This window comes from Sminthopsis crassicaudata, chromosome 4 (assembly GCF_048593235.1).
Source record: "Sminthopsis crassicaudata isolate SCR6 chromosome 4, ASM4859323v1, whole genome shotgun sequence".
In the NCBI taxonomy this organism is placed as follows: Eukaryota; Metazoa; Chordata; class Mammalia; order Dasyuromorphia; family Dasyuridae; genus Sminthopsis; species Sminthopsis crassicaudata.
Window position 1 is genome coordinate 92756019 of NC_133620.1, and position 17962 is coordinate 92773980.

At 33.6% G+C, this 17962-nt stretch overlaps 1 protein-coding gene across 5 annotated transcripts in view; it reads left to right on the forward strand.

The window, feature by feature from the left end:
• The window catches only part of NEK7 (NIMA related kinase 7), a 179418-nt gene that overhangs the window by 72727 nt on the left and 88729 nt on the right, over positions 1–17962 (forward strand). For all 5 annotated transcript variants that reach the window (XM_074308693.1, XM_074308689.1, XM_074308692.1 and 2 more), the window contains exon 3: positions 2582–2722. In XM_074308693.1, coding sequence (XP_074164794.1) covers positions 2582–2722 — 141 coding nt within the window. The remainder of the gene's footprint in view (positions 1–2581; positions 2723–17962) is intronic.

Sequence of the window (17962 nt, forward strand, 5' to 3'; positions counted from 1 at the left end):
GGAAACTGAGGCAGGATTAAGTGACTTGCTCGGGTCACACAGCTACTAAATGTCTAAGGCAAGATTTGGATTCTGGTCCTCCTGATTCCAGGCCTGGCACACTATTCACTCTTCTGCATAGTTGTCTCTTAAAAAAAGGGAACTATCTACTCAATACAGATATATGCCACTTATTAGAGATGGCAGAACTATGCAGAGTCCAGGTCAAGAAAATATTCTCTGTAAATGGTGAGGTCCTCCAGATACTTCTCTTTTTAGATAATGATGTGACAGATTATATCAGTCTCAAAACAGTGTAGAACCACTTTGGGGCTAGTGAGTGACAAAATGGATAGATATGTTTTTGTGTTTTTTTTTAAATTAATTTTATAATTATAATTTTTTGACAGTACATATGCATAAGTAATTTTTTTTTACATTATCCCTTGTTTTCATTTTTCCAAATTTTCCCCTCCCTCCCTCTACTCCCTCCTCTAGATGACAGGCAATCCCATACATATTAAATGTGTTACAGTATAACCTAGATACAATATAAGTGTGTAAATTCCAAAGTGGATTCCAAAGGTATAAGTAACTTGGGTACAAAGACAGTAGTGTTAATATTTTACATTCAATTCCCAGTGTTCCTTCTCAGGGTATAGCTGTTTCTGTCCATCATTGATCAACTGGAAGTGAATTGAATCTTCTTTATGTTGAAGATATCCACTTCAATCAGAATATATCTTCATACAGTATTGTTGTTGAAGTGTATAGTAATCCTGGTTCTTCTCATTTCATTCAGCATCAGTTCATGCAAGTCTCTCCAAACCTCTCTGTATTCATCCTGCTGGTCATTTCTTATAGAGCAATAATATTCCATAACATTCATATACCATAATTTACTCAAGCATTCTCCAATTGATGGTCATCCATTCATTTTCCAGTTTCTAGCCACTACAAAAAGAGCCACCACAAACATTTTGGCACATACAGGTCCCTTTCTGCTCTTTAGTATTTCTTTGGGATATAAGCCCAGTAGTAGCACTGCTGGATCAAAGGGTATGCACAGTTTGATAACTTTTGGGGCATGGTTCCAAATTGCTCTCCAGAATGGCTGGATTCTTTCACAACTCTACCAACAATGTATCAGTGTCTCAGTTTTCCCACATCCCCTCCAGCATTCATCAATATCTTTCCCTGTCTTTCTAGCCAATCTGACAGGTGTGTAGTGTTATCTCAGAGATGTCTTAATTTGCATTTCTCTGATCAATAGTGATTTGGAACACTCTTTCATATGAGTGGATATAGTTTCAATTTCATCATTTGAAAATTGTCTGTTCATATTCTTTGACCATTTATCAATTGGAGAATAGTTTGATTTTTTATAAATTAGAGTCAATTCTCTATATATTTTGGAAATGAGGCCTTTATCAGAACCTTTAATTGTAAAAATATTTTCCTAATTTGTTACTTTCCTTCTAATCTTGTTTGCATTAGTTTTGTTGGTACAAAAGCTTTTTAATTTGATGTAATCAAATCTTCTATTTTGTGATCAATAATGATCTCTAGTTCTCCTTTGGTTATAAATTCCTTCCTCTTCCACAGGTCTGAGAGGTAGACTATAATGGATAGATATGTTACTACTGCTGGACCAGAGTCAGAAGGAACTGCATTGAAATCCAGCTTCAGACACTTATTAACTGTGTCCCCTAACATCCATTATCTTCTGTTTCTTCACCTGCAAAATAGAGATAATAATAGCGCCTGCCATTCAGGGTTGTTGTAATGATAGGTTCTTTTTGAGAAATTACAAATCTCTTTTACTGATGCTTAACTTTTCATCAGGAAGGTTTACTAGTTAATGTTGCTATATGAAAACAAGATGTAGAAGACCATTGCCTCAGGAAAAACTCTGTTATCACTCAAAGGGCAATGGAGTGGTTCACTGTGTGCTCTCAGCTGTAACACATAACAAAAGGAGCTTCAAAGAAGAATAGGAATAAAGGAAATTATTAAAGAACTTTATTTCAGGAAAAGATGGGTTAGTCATGTGAAAATAACAAAGAATAACAGGTGGGCAAACTGTTCTACTTGTGCCCCAGTGGTGTTGGGAGGCGAACAAAGAAAGCCCACAGAATCTTCAGTTGACCTGTGTCACACTTTTTGGAGAATATGGATAAGAGTTGTATAGGATGTGTGGGCATGATAGGTAATGATCCGCACATTTGGAGAAAACTCATGAATCAGTGAGATTAGAATTTTGGTATTTGAATTTCCAATAGAACTATTCAAAGATGAAACAGAGCCTTCTTTCTACAGTAGTCAACTCTGTCACTTGAGACATTCATGTAGGATGTTGATAATTTATTAAGAATCTCATAGAGAGAATTCCTATATTTGGTAGAATATTGGATTAGGTAATCTGTACATTGTCAGAGAGAGAGAACACTGTAATATGAGATGTAGATGGAATTTTTAGATATTCTTTGAACCAGGATATATTACTTTGATTATATGTGAGGTTGTATCATTGAGTTTTCCTTTTATGTATTGTAAAATTTAAAAATTTTCCTCCCACTTTTTTTTATTTTTTAAATTTCAGAAGGCCTTAAGACCTGATATGGGCTATAATACATTAGCCAACTTTCGAATAGAAAAGAAAATTGGCCGTGGACAATTCAGTGAAGTTTACAGAGCAGCCTGTCTCTTGGATGCAGTACCAGTGGCTTTAAAAAAGGTGCAGGTAAGAACATTTTTTATATGTCAATAGAAAATCATTACATGTGAATAAGAAAGTACAAGTACAAGCACATATCCTCGTTATATGATTGTTATAGTTTTGTTTTGTTTTTTTTGTTATATGCTATTTACATTGTTTCTTCCATTTCAATCTTAATTGGCAACATATAGCAGCCTACTTGAATTTACTGTGTATCTTTCTGTTAATGGCCTTTTTTAGTTACCATTTCAACTATTCTCATCTCATCTCAAATGCGATATTTGCAAAGTAGTTGGTTCAATATCTAGCACATAGTGAGACACTTCATAGTAAATCATTGGCACATAATAGACACATATCCCCCTCTTCTGAGATCCCCTTGTGCCTTGATTTGTGGCCACATAATAATACTAGGAAAAAATTGCTGTTAAGTATATAGGTTTTAGTTTAACAAACTTTATGGAATCATTGATATTACTTTACAATTTTTCAAGTGTCATTTCCTCAATTCCTGGACTTAATTTATTAGTCATATGTAGTACAAAACACACACACACACAATTTAAGTCTAATTTTATGGACTTCTCAACCAATTGAATATTACAGTCTCATCTAAGGATAAAAAACATTTTTTTAAAAATCCAATTTGTTTTTCAAGTGTGGATTATTGACTCTGACATTTATGAGAATTTCAATGTAGTATTTTAGGATTTCATGAAATTTTATGATATCAGTGAAAAAGGAACATTCTACTATAGAGTTATATTGTATAATCTCAACTGGTATTTCTCTACAACAAGGAAATTGATATGCTATCCAATAGCAACTTTTCATTCTATATCAAATCTTCCATGGTATCTGTTACCTCTGTTTTTAACTTTGCTTTAAGGAATTGAGGCCAGCAGAGGATTTTGAGAAGGTGGAAGAGTAGGTCAGAACGATTTCCTCCCACAAATAGAATTGTTCCTTAGAGAAGTTTCAGTTAAAAACAAATATGACTTGGGGCAGAACAAAGGTCTTCCTGGGACAGCTGGAGAACACCCAAAGAAAGATCCCTGGACTGAAGTGTAATTACTGTAAAGGATAAATATCTCTAGGCCAGTTCCACAGAAACAGCAAGCAGGAAGCCATAGGGTTAAATGGGTTTTGAGAGAGCCTCTGCCAGACTCAAAGGAACTTTTACTTCCTAGACATCTTGGAGAATGGGAGGGAGGGAAGGATCTGTACTTGGGGAACCTGAGATAGCTTCTGGTGATTTGCAATAGTAGGCCTAGCTGTACTGCTGTGATGCTGCCCTCGATTAGAAGGAACCAGCTTACCCAGTGCAAAAGCAGTGGGTTGGGAAAGTTCTGGCTATGGCTACTTTCAGAAGAGTGGAGCTTTTGGTTTGGGGTTCCAGGTCAGATGAAACAGTTGAAGTGAAGCTAGAGGCACCATCCCCCCACCTCACAACTGGTGGTGCTTACACTGACATTTCTCATTTAAAAAAAAAAAAAAAAAAGCGAACAGACAAAGGAGAAAGAACTCAACCATAGAAACTTACCATGGGAATGGGGAATACCAGGGTTCATTTTCAGAGAGGGATAGTGAAATAATAAAAAGTCTCCTTTACCCCAAAGAGTAACATTAAATGGCTATCTGCCCAGAAAGAATTTATAAAACTGAAAAAAGACGTCAAAAATCAAATGAATGAGACTAAAAAATTAGCCTTGGGCAAGGGGAAGCCAGTGAAGTTATAAAAAACAAAGAAATAGCAAAACAAAATATAAAGAATGAAAAAATAGAAAAGAAACACATTCTGATAAAAACAGCGTTATCTGACAAACAGATCAAGAAGAGAAAAATATAAGAATAATTGGACTATGATAAAAAAAAAAAAGAACCTTTACCCCAATAATACAAGAAGTAATCAAAGAAAATTGTTCTGAAGTAATAGAATATGAAGGGGAAGTAGAAATAGAAAAAAATCACTGATCACCACCTCAAAAGAAATTCTACAAGGAAAATACATAGGAATTTTATTGTTAAATTTCAAAACCTCCACATCAAAGAGATTCTGAAAGAAACAGCAATAACAGCAATCAAAAAATTCAAGTATTAGAATTAGAATTGTATAGGATTTATCAGTAAGCATAATAAAAGATATCAGATCCTGGAATAATATATATATATATATATACACACCCACAGAGAGAGAGAAAATGAATCTGAAAAAACTGGATCTGCAGCTAACCATGGTATCAAATAAAACTAATATTGAATGAAAAAAAGGACATTTAACTAACTTGTAGATTTTCAGGACATTGTCTCAACCAAACTTGGACTTAATAGAAAATTCAGCATATAAGAGCCAACATCAAAGATTAATTTCAAGGGACTTAACAAGGACAAATTATTTATGTTTCTTATATGGAAATATATAACATATGTTTAAGATTGACATTAGTAATTGGGTAGCTCAGAAGATAGACTGGGGGCAGAGCTGAATATGATTTGACTCTAAAAAAGCAAACCATGTCTTTTAGGTCAAATCTTTTTTTGGGGGGGAGGGGGGAGGTGTGTGTGTGTGTGTGTGTGTGTGTGTGTGTGTGTGTGTGTGTGTGTGTGTATAGTCTGCAATCTGAGGATTGTTTGTACATTTTTAAATATGCATAATTAAATGTATAAACTATTCTTAACTTGCAGGTCATATAAAAGCAGGCAGAGGCTATCCTTAGCTTGCAAATCCTGTGGAAGGAGGCAGCAGATCATGTTGGTCATAAGCTGTATTTTGCTGATTCTTGACCTCAAATCTCAACCTTGTTCTTTGTCTGACTTTGCCTCAATCCACATTCCCAATCCATTGCCAAATCATAACATTTCTACCTTCACAACATTTCTTACTTTCTTTTATCTTCTTCTATTATCTACTACCTTAAAATATGGGTTCTTGCCTGAACTATTGCAAGAATATTCTTGTTGATTTCTCTCTCTTAGATCTCTCACATATCTGGGCCATTCTCTGTTGAGTTGCTAAAGTGATATTCATACTGCATAGTATATTAACTGTATCATTTCCCTATTCAAAAAACTCAGTAAAGTGGCTGTCTTTTGCCTCTAAGATAAAATATAAAATCCTTTTTAGGCATTTAAAACCCTCCCAATATGAACCCTTCCTACCTTTCTAGCCTTACATATAGCCAATGATCCAATGACATTAGTCTACTTGATGTTCTTCACAGAGGATATTCAGTGTGTTTGCACTGGCTCTTGCCATGCCTCTAATATTCTTCCTTTTACCTCTACTTCCTAGCCTTCTTCAAGACTGTAAATTCTGCCTTTTTCAGGAGGTCTTTCCCAGTTCATCTAGATATTAGTTCCTTTTCTCTAAAATTATCTTTCATTTATATTGTAGGTATCTTGTATATATGTACATATGTGTATTTTTATTACAAGTTGTTTATTACTTTAGAGTATGAACTCCTTGAAGACTGGGATTTGTACTTGGCAGAGGGTCTGTCACATCATAAGAATGTTGCCTGACTTAGACTGTGTATCTTCTGTGAGTTTAATTTATCTCTCATAAATATGTTTCCCTCTTTAACAACTCATTGATATCTGTACTTTGAGTTTTCTGTGTGAAACTAGTACTAAAATTGCCATTGATATATAGTATTTTTATGAATTTTATGATTTGATCTTTGAGGAGAGCCTCCATAGCTGTATATTATTTTGAGTCAGTGGCTACAATGAACCTAGTATTTTTTTTTCTAATTTATAGTCAATTGTGTAGTTGTAAACCTATCATAAAATGCAGAAAATAAATTGTGAAAGCCTTAATATTTCTATAGCAGAAATAGGGGCTATGGGGAAGTAGGGGCTATGGTAGATAAAGTGCTATTATACATGGTGTCAGGAAAACCTGAGTTCATATCCTACTTACTTGATACTGGGCAAATCACTTTTCCTTGATTTATTCAGGCTCCTCATCTGTAAAATGGGAGTAATGATAACACCTACCTCCTAGTGTTGTTATGAAGATAAAATCAGATAATATTTAGAAAACACTTTACAAAACTTAAAGTATTAACATTATGCAGATTAATTATTATTCATGAATATTTAATAAAAGTAAGGAAAACAATAAAATATGTAAAATTGCTGATGTTTTCTTGGGATAGTAGTACTGAAATCTCTTCTTTTGGAATATATCCCCATTTTGAAATACAAGGATATTTCAAGAGATATTTGCTTTTTCTATTGGTATTGATATTGCAATACAGATTTCTATATACTTAAATCCATTTACTGTTTTTTTTTTCTTTTTGCTATACTTTCCTAACTTTTTTTTTTTTTTTTTTTTTTTTTTTTTTAAGGTTTCACATAGTACATTGAATAATGAGGCCTCTGGATCTCAATGTGCTTGTTTTGATATTCAGGTTGTGAAAGCAGAGCAGTTAGAAAATTTTGATAGATCTGTTATCATATCTTCTAATTTTATATGTTTAAATGGTTGGGTTTTTTTGAATGCACAGAACTTACTATTAAATTGCAAGTGCCTTTTAAAGAATGGTTATTGACTGAGTATCTTCCTCCATGTTTCATCTTAAAATGCTCTGGGGATCATATATGCTTAAATGGATTTAAATCTAAGCCCAGCATAGATTAGTTTTCTCCTTATTTGCTTTGGTTTCTTTGTGAGGCTTCCTATCTTTCGCCATTATTTTCCATTATTTTGCCAATAAGTATGTACTTGATACCAATGTTACCCTTGCCTATAATGGTTTTCTGCTTAGATTATATAATTTTTGAGTAAAGCAATTTCTGGGCTTTTTGGTTTGTTATGGTGACATTTTACATTGACTAAAGTTCTTTAGACTATGGTCAAGAATCATAAAATCAGAACTGGAAATCACGCTAGAAGTTACTGAGTTCAACCTCTTCTTTTCCAGATGAAAAAATTGGGGTACAGACAGATTAAGTAACTTAAGTGACTTACACAGCTTTTGTTTATACATTTCCTTAATTTCTGAATGCATTTTCCTATCCACCAAACCATAGCTTGTAAAGAATTTTTAAAGAGGAGAAAAAAGTTCATTAAAACTAACCAGTATATCATTGACAGTACATAGTGTTTCTCTCTCTCTCTCTCTCTCTCTCTCTCTCTCTCACTCTCTCTCTCTCTCTCTCTCTCTCTCTCTCTCTCTCTCTCTCTCTCTCTCTCTCTCTCTCTCACATACACATACACACACACACACACAAAAATTTCCCTTCTACAAAAAAAGAAAAAAAAGGGGGAGTCAGAGGTCAAAGAAAATGGAAAAAAAAAATTTGTATCTACCAAAAATATTTATAGTAATTTTTTTTTTTTGGTAACAAAAAATTAGAAATTGAGGGGGGACGCCCAACTGGAGAGTGGTTACACAATTTGTGATATGTGATTATGATGGAATGCTTTTGTGCTAGATGAAAATAACTGGGAATAATTTTACAGGAATATGGGAATACCTATGTGAACTGATACAAGGTGAAATGAACAGAACCAAAAGATCATTACATAATAACAGCATTATTGTAATAATGATTAACTATGAAAGATTAAGTTTCTCTGATCAATTCAATAATTTTAAGACAATTTCAAAGTACTCATGAAGAAAAATGCTGTTCATCTCCAATGATAGAACTGAAAAATAATGTGATTTGAAGTATGATCTTCTCAAATTCTTTGTTTTTTCTTGCTTTATTTTTAGATGTGGCTAATATGAAAATATCTTTCCCATGATTTCATATATATATATAATTTATATTCTATTTCTTGCCCTCTCAGTGGTTGGAAGAGGGGTGGGGAAGAATTCAGAACTCAAAATTAAAAAAAAAATACTAAAGATAAAGAATTTTATTTAAAATAAAGACAGGAAAGTAAAATTCATTTTTCTTGTCTCTTCTTTGTTTCCAAGCTTTATTATTATAATTACACAGAGTTTAGTTGTGTTTTTTAATGGTTGTTTTCATTTTTAATATTGTTAGAGTCTTTGTTTATATTGTTTTCCTATTTCAGCTTAATCTATTCTGCATCAATTTAAATGATTCTAACAGATTCGTGATATTTTAATGATCACCAAGTGTAGTTTAGCAGTCATATCTGCCACTTATTTCAACACTTATAGTTCTTAGGGGCTAAGTGCCTTTTTTATTATAGCTTTTTATTAATAAAACATATGCATGGGCAATTTTTCAACATTGACCCTTGCGAAAACATGTATGTTTAAGTTTTCCCCTCTTTTCATCTCAGAAAAAGAAATAGACCAAGCTATTAACCAACTTCCTAAGAAAAAGTCCCCAGGACCAGATGGATTTACATGTGAATTCTACCAAACATTTAAAGAACAACTAACTCCAGTGCTATGTAAACTATTTGAAAAAATAGGGATTGAAGGAGTCCTACCAAATTCCTTTTAACTGTAAAGATATTTTCCCAGTTTATTGCTTCCCTTCTAATTTTGTCTGCATTAGTTTTGTTTTGTACAAAAGCTTTTTAACTTGATACAATCAGAATTTTCTATTTTGTTATCAATAATGTTTTCTAGTTCTTCTTTGGTCACAAATTCCTTCCTCTTCCACAGGTCTGAGAGGTAAACTATCCTATTATGTTCTTCTAATTTATGTATAATATCATTCCTTATGCCTAGATCATGAACCCATTTTAATTTTATCTTGGTATACAGTGTTAAGTGTGGGTCCATGCCTAGTTTCTGCCATACTCATTTCCAATTTTCCCAGCAGTTTTTGTCAAACAGTGAATTCTTATCCTAAAAGCTGGGGTCTTTGGATTTGTCATACATTAGATTGTTATAGTTATTGACTATTTTGTCCTGTGAACGCTACCTATTCTACTGATCAACTAGTCTATTTCTTAGCCAATAATTTGGTAACTACTGATTTTATAATATAGTTTTAGATTAGGTACAGCTAGGCCACTTTCATTTGATTTTTTTTTTTTAATTAGTTCCCTTGAAATTCTTGACCTTTTCTTTTTCCATGTGAATTTTGTGTTATTTTTTCTAGGTCATTAAAATAGTTTCTTGGGAGTCTGACTGATATAGTACTAAATAAATAGATTAGTTTAGGTGTAAAGTTTTGGGCTAGCTCGCTGGAGGCCTCAGAATCAGCTAGAGTCAGGATAAGCAAAAGTCCTTAGTCTTTAGGCCAGTGGTCCTCAAACTTTTTAAATAGGGAGCCAGTTCACTATCCCTCAGATTGTTGGATTGTACTGATGAGAGTAAGATTCACACTATGATCATCCCCCTCCCTTCTTTCCCTTAGACATAATAGGTTTCCTTTGCCTCTTTGTGAGATGTAGTTTCCCTCTTTTTACCTCCACTTTTCCCTTATTTTGGGTACAATTTCCTTTTCACCTCTAGATCCTTTTTTATATTATAACAGTAAACCAAATTATATATGTACTCTTTTATGTATACCTATAACAGAAATACAGTTCTCAAGAGTTCTTTCTACCTTTTTATGCTTCTCTTGAGTCCTATATTTGGAGGTCAAACTTTTTTTTAGCATTGTTTTTTTTTTTTTTTCATCAGAAATATATGGAATTCACTGTTTTCATAGGATGTCCATTTTTTTCCCTGGAAGAAAATTCTCAGTTTAGCAGGGTAGTTTATTCTTGGCTGCAGACCAAGTTCCTTTGCCTTTCAGAATATCAGATTCCAGGCCCTTCGATCGTTTGATGTGGAAGCTGCTAGATCCTGAGTGATCCCTTACTGTGTGTAGTTCCTCAGTATTTGAATTGTTTTTTTTTTTTTTTTTTCCTTTTTTTTTTCTGGATGCTTGTAGTATTTTTTCCTTGGTCTGATAATTCTGGAGCCATAATATTTCTTGGGAGTTTTCATTTTGGGATTTCTTTCTTTAGGTGATCAATGAATTCTTTCAATGTCTATTTTACCTTCTGTTTCTAAGACATCTTAACAGTTCTCTTTGATGATTTCCTGAAAAATAGTGTCTAGGCTCTTTTTTTCAGCATGTATTTCAGGGAATCCAATAATCCTTATATTGTCTTTTCTAGATCTATTTTCCAGGTTGACTGTTTTCCCCATTAGGTATTTTACACTTTTTTTCCCCCCATTTTTTCATTTTTTTGGTTTTGGCTGACTGATTCTTGTTGCCTATTGAGTCATTCATTTCCATTTGTTCAATTCTGAATTTTAGTGTGTTATTTGCTTCATTTACTTTTTTTTTAACTTCTTTTTGTATTTGTCCAATTGAATTTTTGAATGAGTTATTTTGTTCTATGGAATTTTTTTCCATTTCACAGATTTTGTTTTTTAAGGCATTATTTTCTTTTTCCATTTCACAAATTTTGTTTTTAAGGCATTATTTTCTTTTTCTGTTTCACAAATTCTGTTTTTCTGAGAGCTTCCTTGTTCCAGTTTATCAAATCTTTCTTTTAATGAGTTATGCTTTTTCCATATCACTATGTCTATTTTGTGTTGCCTTTTCCAGACTCAAGAGAGTCTGAAAGAAAGCAAGGCTTTTATTTCCTTTCCCCATTTTTCTTCTAGCTCTCTTTTAAGATCTTTTCTAAGTTCTTCTAAGAGATCCTTGTGTGATGGGGATCAGGTTATTACACCTTTTGGAGCTTCATTTGGAGATAATCTGCCTTTAGTCTCCTCAAGTTTTGAAATCTGTTCTTCTTTTACCATAAAAGCTGTCAATTGTTAGAGTCCTCTTTACTTTTTCTCATTTTTTTTTTAAAGTTAAGTTAGGGTCTGCCTTTAGAGCAGGAGAGGTTTTGCAGCTGCTCTGGGTCAGTATTGATTCACTCCCGTTGCTGACTCTGCCACATGGAGTCCTTGGCAATGCCCCAGGGCTGTGTGTTGTCTGCCCTAGTGTTTGTGGTCAGGGTCTGCTCAGGCACCCTGAGACTGTACTGCTCCCAGACTCTGAGCTGTCTGCACTGGTGTTTGTGGTTAGCAATGAGGCCTCGCTATTTCTCTCCTTCTTCTGATTGAAGCAGACCTTCTCTGATCCACTTCCTCCTGCAAACTCTATGCCTCACGGAAGTCATAGGGCCACACTGATACTGCTCTGCCCCCAGGCATCTGTTTGTGGTGGCATTTATGTCAGCTGTTTGTGCTTCGCTGCCTCTCTCCTGTTTCTGATTGAAACAGATCTTTTCTGGTCTGTTTCCTCTTGTAAATTCTCTGCCGGGACACTAAGCTCTCTGCCCCAGCCTTTGTGCTCAGTTGCTTGGACTGGCTGCCTCCCTTTCATTTCCTATCGAGACAGACCTTTTTTTTTTTTTTTTTGGCGATCTTTGAAATGATCTTTTGCTGATAATTTGTTGTACTCCCAATATTTGTGAATTCTGCCCATCCAGAGCTAATCCAGAGGCTGGATTTTGTAATTATTGTGAGGATAGTAAAGAAGGTCAGAGAGAGAATGTGTGTTGTCTCCACCATCTTGGCTCTGACCAGATACTTTGGGGTTAAGTGACTTAATAAATCAAAGGCTATTTTCCTTTCTCCTTGTATATTTTAACTTTCAATTTCCTGAACCCTCCTCTAACCGCCACCTCTTCATCTTTTTTGTTTCATCCTTTTCAACCCAACTTTGACAGTTTAGCTCAACAAGTGTTCTTGTCTTTTATGTAGTAATATGGGAAATTAAACTTTTTTTGTTGATAACCACATTACATACTATCCTCAGGTTTTTCTGAACTTTAATATTCCTGAGACAAGAGCCTAGAGCAGTCTGTGAGATCATTTGAAATCTTTGGAAATGGGGCAAAGTACAACTTCTTCCAAGCTAAATTGGGGAAAAATTTTTAATCTTACAAATTTATCAATAAACAAATGCATATTGAATTTCTATTGTATATCTATCAATATTATGTACTAGGGATACATAATAATCCACCCCCACTGCTATCACCTTCCCTCTTCCCAAAATGAATAGGTAGTTTCTGCCCTTAAATCATTTGCAGTGGAGTTAAACAAGCCATTTCAAAATAACCATTAAAATAAAGTAGAAAACTGCATGGTATTCAAAAAGAAAGATGATTGTGGTTTTGAATAGTTAGGAAAAACTTTATATGAAAAGCTAGACTTGAACTACACTTTTTGAGTATAGTTCCAAATTGCTCTCCAGAATGGTTGAATCTGTTTACAACTCCACCAACAATGCATCAGTGTCCCAGTTTCCCCGCACCCCCTCCAATATTTTTCATTTTTTTTTTGATTCATAATATTAATATGAAAAAGAAAGCCCATATTAAATATGTTGTTTGATGCCTTGGAAAATGATTTCAAAGATTATATTATTTTAACTTCACAAAAATCCTTGTAGATACTATTATATTATTATCCTCGTTTCACAGATTATAGAGACTGAGGTCTAGATTAAATGACTTGGCCTGAGCCACCCAGGTAGTGTCAAAGTTTAGTAAGATCATAACTAAAGTCTTCATGGCTGCCGGTCCAGGGATTCATCAGCCATGGATCATGTCACACTCATTTTACTTCTTCTTCTTCTTTTTTTTAAATTTTGTTAAAACTTTTTATTTACAAAACATATGCATGGGTATTTTTTCAACACTGACCCTTGCAAAATCTTCTGTTCCATATTTTTTCCTTCCTTCCCACCCCCTCCCTTAGATGGCAGATAGTCCAATACATGTTAAATACGTTAAATCCAATATATGTATACATATTTATACAGTTATTTTGCTGTACAAGAAAAATTGGATCAAGAAGGAAGAAAAACTGAGAAAGAAAACAAAATGCAAGCAAACAACAACAGAAAGAGTGAAAATGTTATGTTGTGGTCCACACTCATTTCCCACCATCCTCTCTGTGGTTGTAGATAGCCCTTTTTATCACTGAACAATTGGAACTGGTTTGAATCATCTCTTTGTTGAAGAGAGCCATGTCCATCAGAATTGATCATCGTATAGTCTTTTTGTGGCCGTGTATAATGATCTCTTGGTTCTGGTCATTTCACTTAGCATCATTTCATGTAAGTCTCTCCAGACCTCGCTGAAATCATCCTGCTGGTCATTTCTGTCTTCTTTCTTTTTTGAGACAATTATTAAACTAGTAGGAGAATGTTTTAGATAGCAAGAGTTTTTTTTTTTTTTTTTTATAATGAATGTTGTATCAGATAATTTTTCTTAAGAAACTTATTTAGGAAATGTTTTGAGAAGAAAGATGCTCACTTTGATAGGGATATTATTGATTATCCTAAGCTTCTACTGATTTTAAAAGCTCATTGCCTTTTATTTCTGCTGCCAAAGAGAAAATATTATAAATATCCCATTATTAAACTAGTAGGAGAATGTTTTAGATAGCAAGAGTTTTTTTTTTTTTATAATGAATGTTGTATCAGATAATTTTTCTTAAGAAACTTATTTAGGAAATGTTTTGAGAAGAAAGATGCTCACTTTGATAGGGATAATATTGATTGTACTTAGATCCTAAGCTTCTACTGATTTTAAAAGCTCATTGCCTTTTATTTCTGCTGCCAAAGAGAAAATATTATAAATATCCCAGATCAGAATATTTTTCCATTGAGAAATAGTAGCTAATCCATAAATTAAAAAAGAAGAAAAAAACAAACAAACAAACAAACATGCTTTTTAAATACTTCCACAAAGGATTTGCTATAGCAGACCACATTGCCTAGCAATACAGTTGACTGAAAATTGAACACACTAAGATTTCACTTTTACTTATTATTAATTATAAATAGTAAATCTTTGATTTGTGAGAACCAAATACAACTTTATGGCTTACATGTTGCATCTAGTATTTTGTGCATATATTAGGGTTATGCATCATTCCTTGGTAAATTTAACGACAAGGATACCTCTGACTATTGTCAAGTGAGGAATGAAGAAATGGAGTTAAATGCAGCATCATGTTGTGGGAAAAATAGCACCTTTGGCATCAGATGTTCGACTCTTGGGTTGAACATTTACTATGTCACCTTGACTTCTTATTCTTCTTAGGCTTCAGTTTCTAACTGTAAAATGAGAAAATTGGACAGAATGATAGCTGTACATTCCTTCCCTTTATAGAAATACGATTTATGTTTCTATGAATTATCGTTGTTCTGCAAAATTTCTTATGGTAAGCTCCAAACAAAAGAGAAATTCCTTAGAAATGATGAGGTCCTGGCAATGTTTCTGTTTGTGAATCATATTGTGCTAATTGCATTTTGATCCAAAATAGTAATAAATAATAATTGACATTTTTGCTGTTGTTCAGTTGTGGTCTACTTTTCAGGACCTCATTTAGGGCTTGGTTGATAAAAGTACTGAACTGGTTTGCCTTTCTTTCACCATTCTATTTTACAGAGAGTAGGACAGTGAGGTAAATGGGATTGAATGACTTTCCCAGAGTCATACAATTAGTAATATGTCTGAGACTGAATTTGAACTCACATTTTCCTGACTTTGAGGCCTGATATTTACTCTGCCTTCTAGTTGTCCCAAATTGTCTTTATCTTCAAATTGACAAAGTTCTCTTTCTATATGTAGCTCTGGCTCTTTGATTAGAAAACTTGGATTTCACTCTTGGCTCTGACATTGACCACCTCTGTGATCTTAAGCAAATAATTTTTCTGTGCTTCAGTTTCCTTTCCATGAAATGAAGGCATTGAAGATCTCCGTAATATCACAAAACTTCAAATCTGTGATCCTATGATCTTATTTAATTGTAATAATATTTTTGTGACTTGACACCATTAGTGTTTTTATCTACCAGATGGGGAAACCCAGTCTCAGAGTTTTTAATTTAAGTTTAAATTTTAAAAAATAGTGATTTTTCCATCACTACCTAGCTACTTAATTTCAGTCAGGATTTGAAGAGAGAGGTTTCTTCCTGAATATAGGATCATACATAAGGAACTAAAAGGGGTCTCAAAGTTAAACAATGTCTAACTTTCTCTCTCTTACCCCATGCTATCTTAAGATAACAGGACTTCTTTAGTGAATAAGCATTTATTAAGCATTAGGTATGTGTGAGGGGTTAAGGATCAGGGAAAAGAAAACAGTTCTTGCCCTCATGAAGCTCATAGTCTAATAGAGATAATATGCAAAAAAAGATAAATATATATAGATATCTATATGTGTACATAATAATAACTAATAATAATCAATGCTTACTGTGATTACCATGTTAGCACCCTAGATATCTTAGAATCAGCGGGAGTCAGGATAAGCAAAAGTCTTTATTCTGAGTCTTTTGTGGTAGAAGTCAAGGGAATGGATGGGTAGGATCTCCGTGACCTCACCCCTTGTCTCCCTCCCAGAAGTGATCCTGGCTTGTCTCACTCTACCCCCTAGTCCCTCCTACAATTTTCTGTATACACCAAATGATTGGGCCCGCACAGGATAGTGGGAAGGGCCATTTTCCAAGCATATTCTTTTACAGTATTTGGCAATCAGTAATTAGCCTCAAGTGCTTGATTGTCCAACTTCAGTGCATTAACTCAAGAGTGGGGACAAGTCTTCTTGTAAAATATGACATCTTAACTGAGATTTGAAGGAAATTATTCCTTCACTGGCATAAGCCTTTGAGATCCAAAGTTACCTCTATGTAAAATGAAGTATGGAAATAGATTATTGTTGGAAGACAGTATAATTAGCTTTATATCTATGTATCAGTATAATTACTTCCCTGACTTAAAGACTTTTAATCTCTATCTAGATTTCAAAGTATTGACCAGAACTTGATCTTAATGCTCTATGTATGTCTTTGATATTTATTAATGTTTACTTGAATTTGGGAAAGTTAGAGATAATTAAATTATGATAGTTGTATATTACTTTTATTATGAGAATCTTATTTCTGCATATTTTCACAGGTGATTAAAGAGAAGAAATTTATGGGTGTTAATTTCATGTATGATTCATAGTGGTATCTTAATTTGATCATAAACTGCAAAGCCAATGTTCATTTACTTAAAGTACTAATATTACTTATAGTAATTATCAAGTAGTTTATAGTTTTTATCAGCTTCACCATTTAATTCTTATTGACTTCCTTTGAAACAACCTGCTGTTGTTTTAAAGACCTGAAAATTAGGAATATTTTTAAACAGTAATTCATGTATGGCATAATATTAGTGAGAAAAGTTGAATTCAGCTATTAGAGTATAACAAACTCTAAAAGGTCTTTGCATCATTCTAACAAGATAGGTTTTGTCTGAAAAGTTTTTTAAAACCTCCTAATCTAATTCTTTTTTTTTTTCTGCTAATTAGGTTTTTAATAATTTCCAAGTGTCTACAATCATAGTAAATTAGTTAATTTAATTATTTATTTCAAATGGACGAATGGTTGGATTTTTTCTAATAAATAGAGAATTACCACGTAAATTAGTGGTATGACTCACTGATATAGTAGAAAAACACTAGGTTTGGGAATCAGGAGACTTGGATTTGAATCTTGTCTCTGAAACTTAAGTCATTTACTCTGAGACTTCAGTTTATTATTAGAAAATTATTCCATTGCTATTTGTAATATCAAAAAGTTTTCCTCATACTCTGTAACCCAGTGACACTATTCTGTTCTCACAAAACAATTCATCTCCCTAGTCTGTGCATTTTCACAGGCTTTTTCCCCTTGCTTGAAGTGCTCTTCCTCCTTGTCTCTGCCTCTTGCCTTCCTCTAGCTTCCTTCAAGTCTCAGCTAAAATCTCACTTTATTTAAGAAGCCTTTTCCAGATTATTTAATTTAGGCACTATATAAATGTTTATACCCTTCATCCAATTTAACGTGTTTGGTGTGTGTGTGTGTGTGTGTGTGTGTGTGTGTGTGTGTGTGTGTATGTGTCCCTGAGCATAGTATCTGGTACTTTATAAGTGCTAAATGCTTATGGGTTTGACTTGATTTGACATGTACTTTTTAGTTAATATTGTTAGAGAATTGTTAATGTTAATATTAAAAATCATCAATCATTAAATAAATATCAATAACAATTTCATTAAGATAAAAATCAAAATGTAGCTCTTATTTGTAAAGACTGAAGGGTTACTATAAAGCTCTAAGTGAGGTATAATAAATGTATTACAAGGAAAACCAAAGTACTGTGAGTTGCCAATTGTGGAAAAAATTAGAAGACCCCAAGCAACCAAGTTGGTTTAAGTCAGGTGACTTTTGTGAGAGGTTGTTTTGTGACATTCTCACTTGGGAAATGCTCCAAATTTTATAGAACACAAAATCCCAAGGGTTGGCAAAAGGAAGCTTTTACTTATTTGTGAAAGAAATTAGCTTT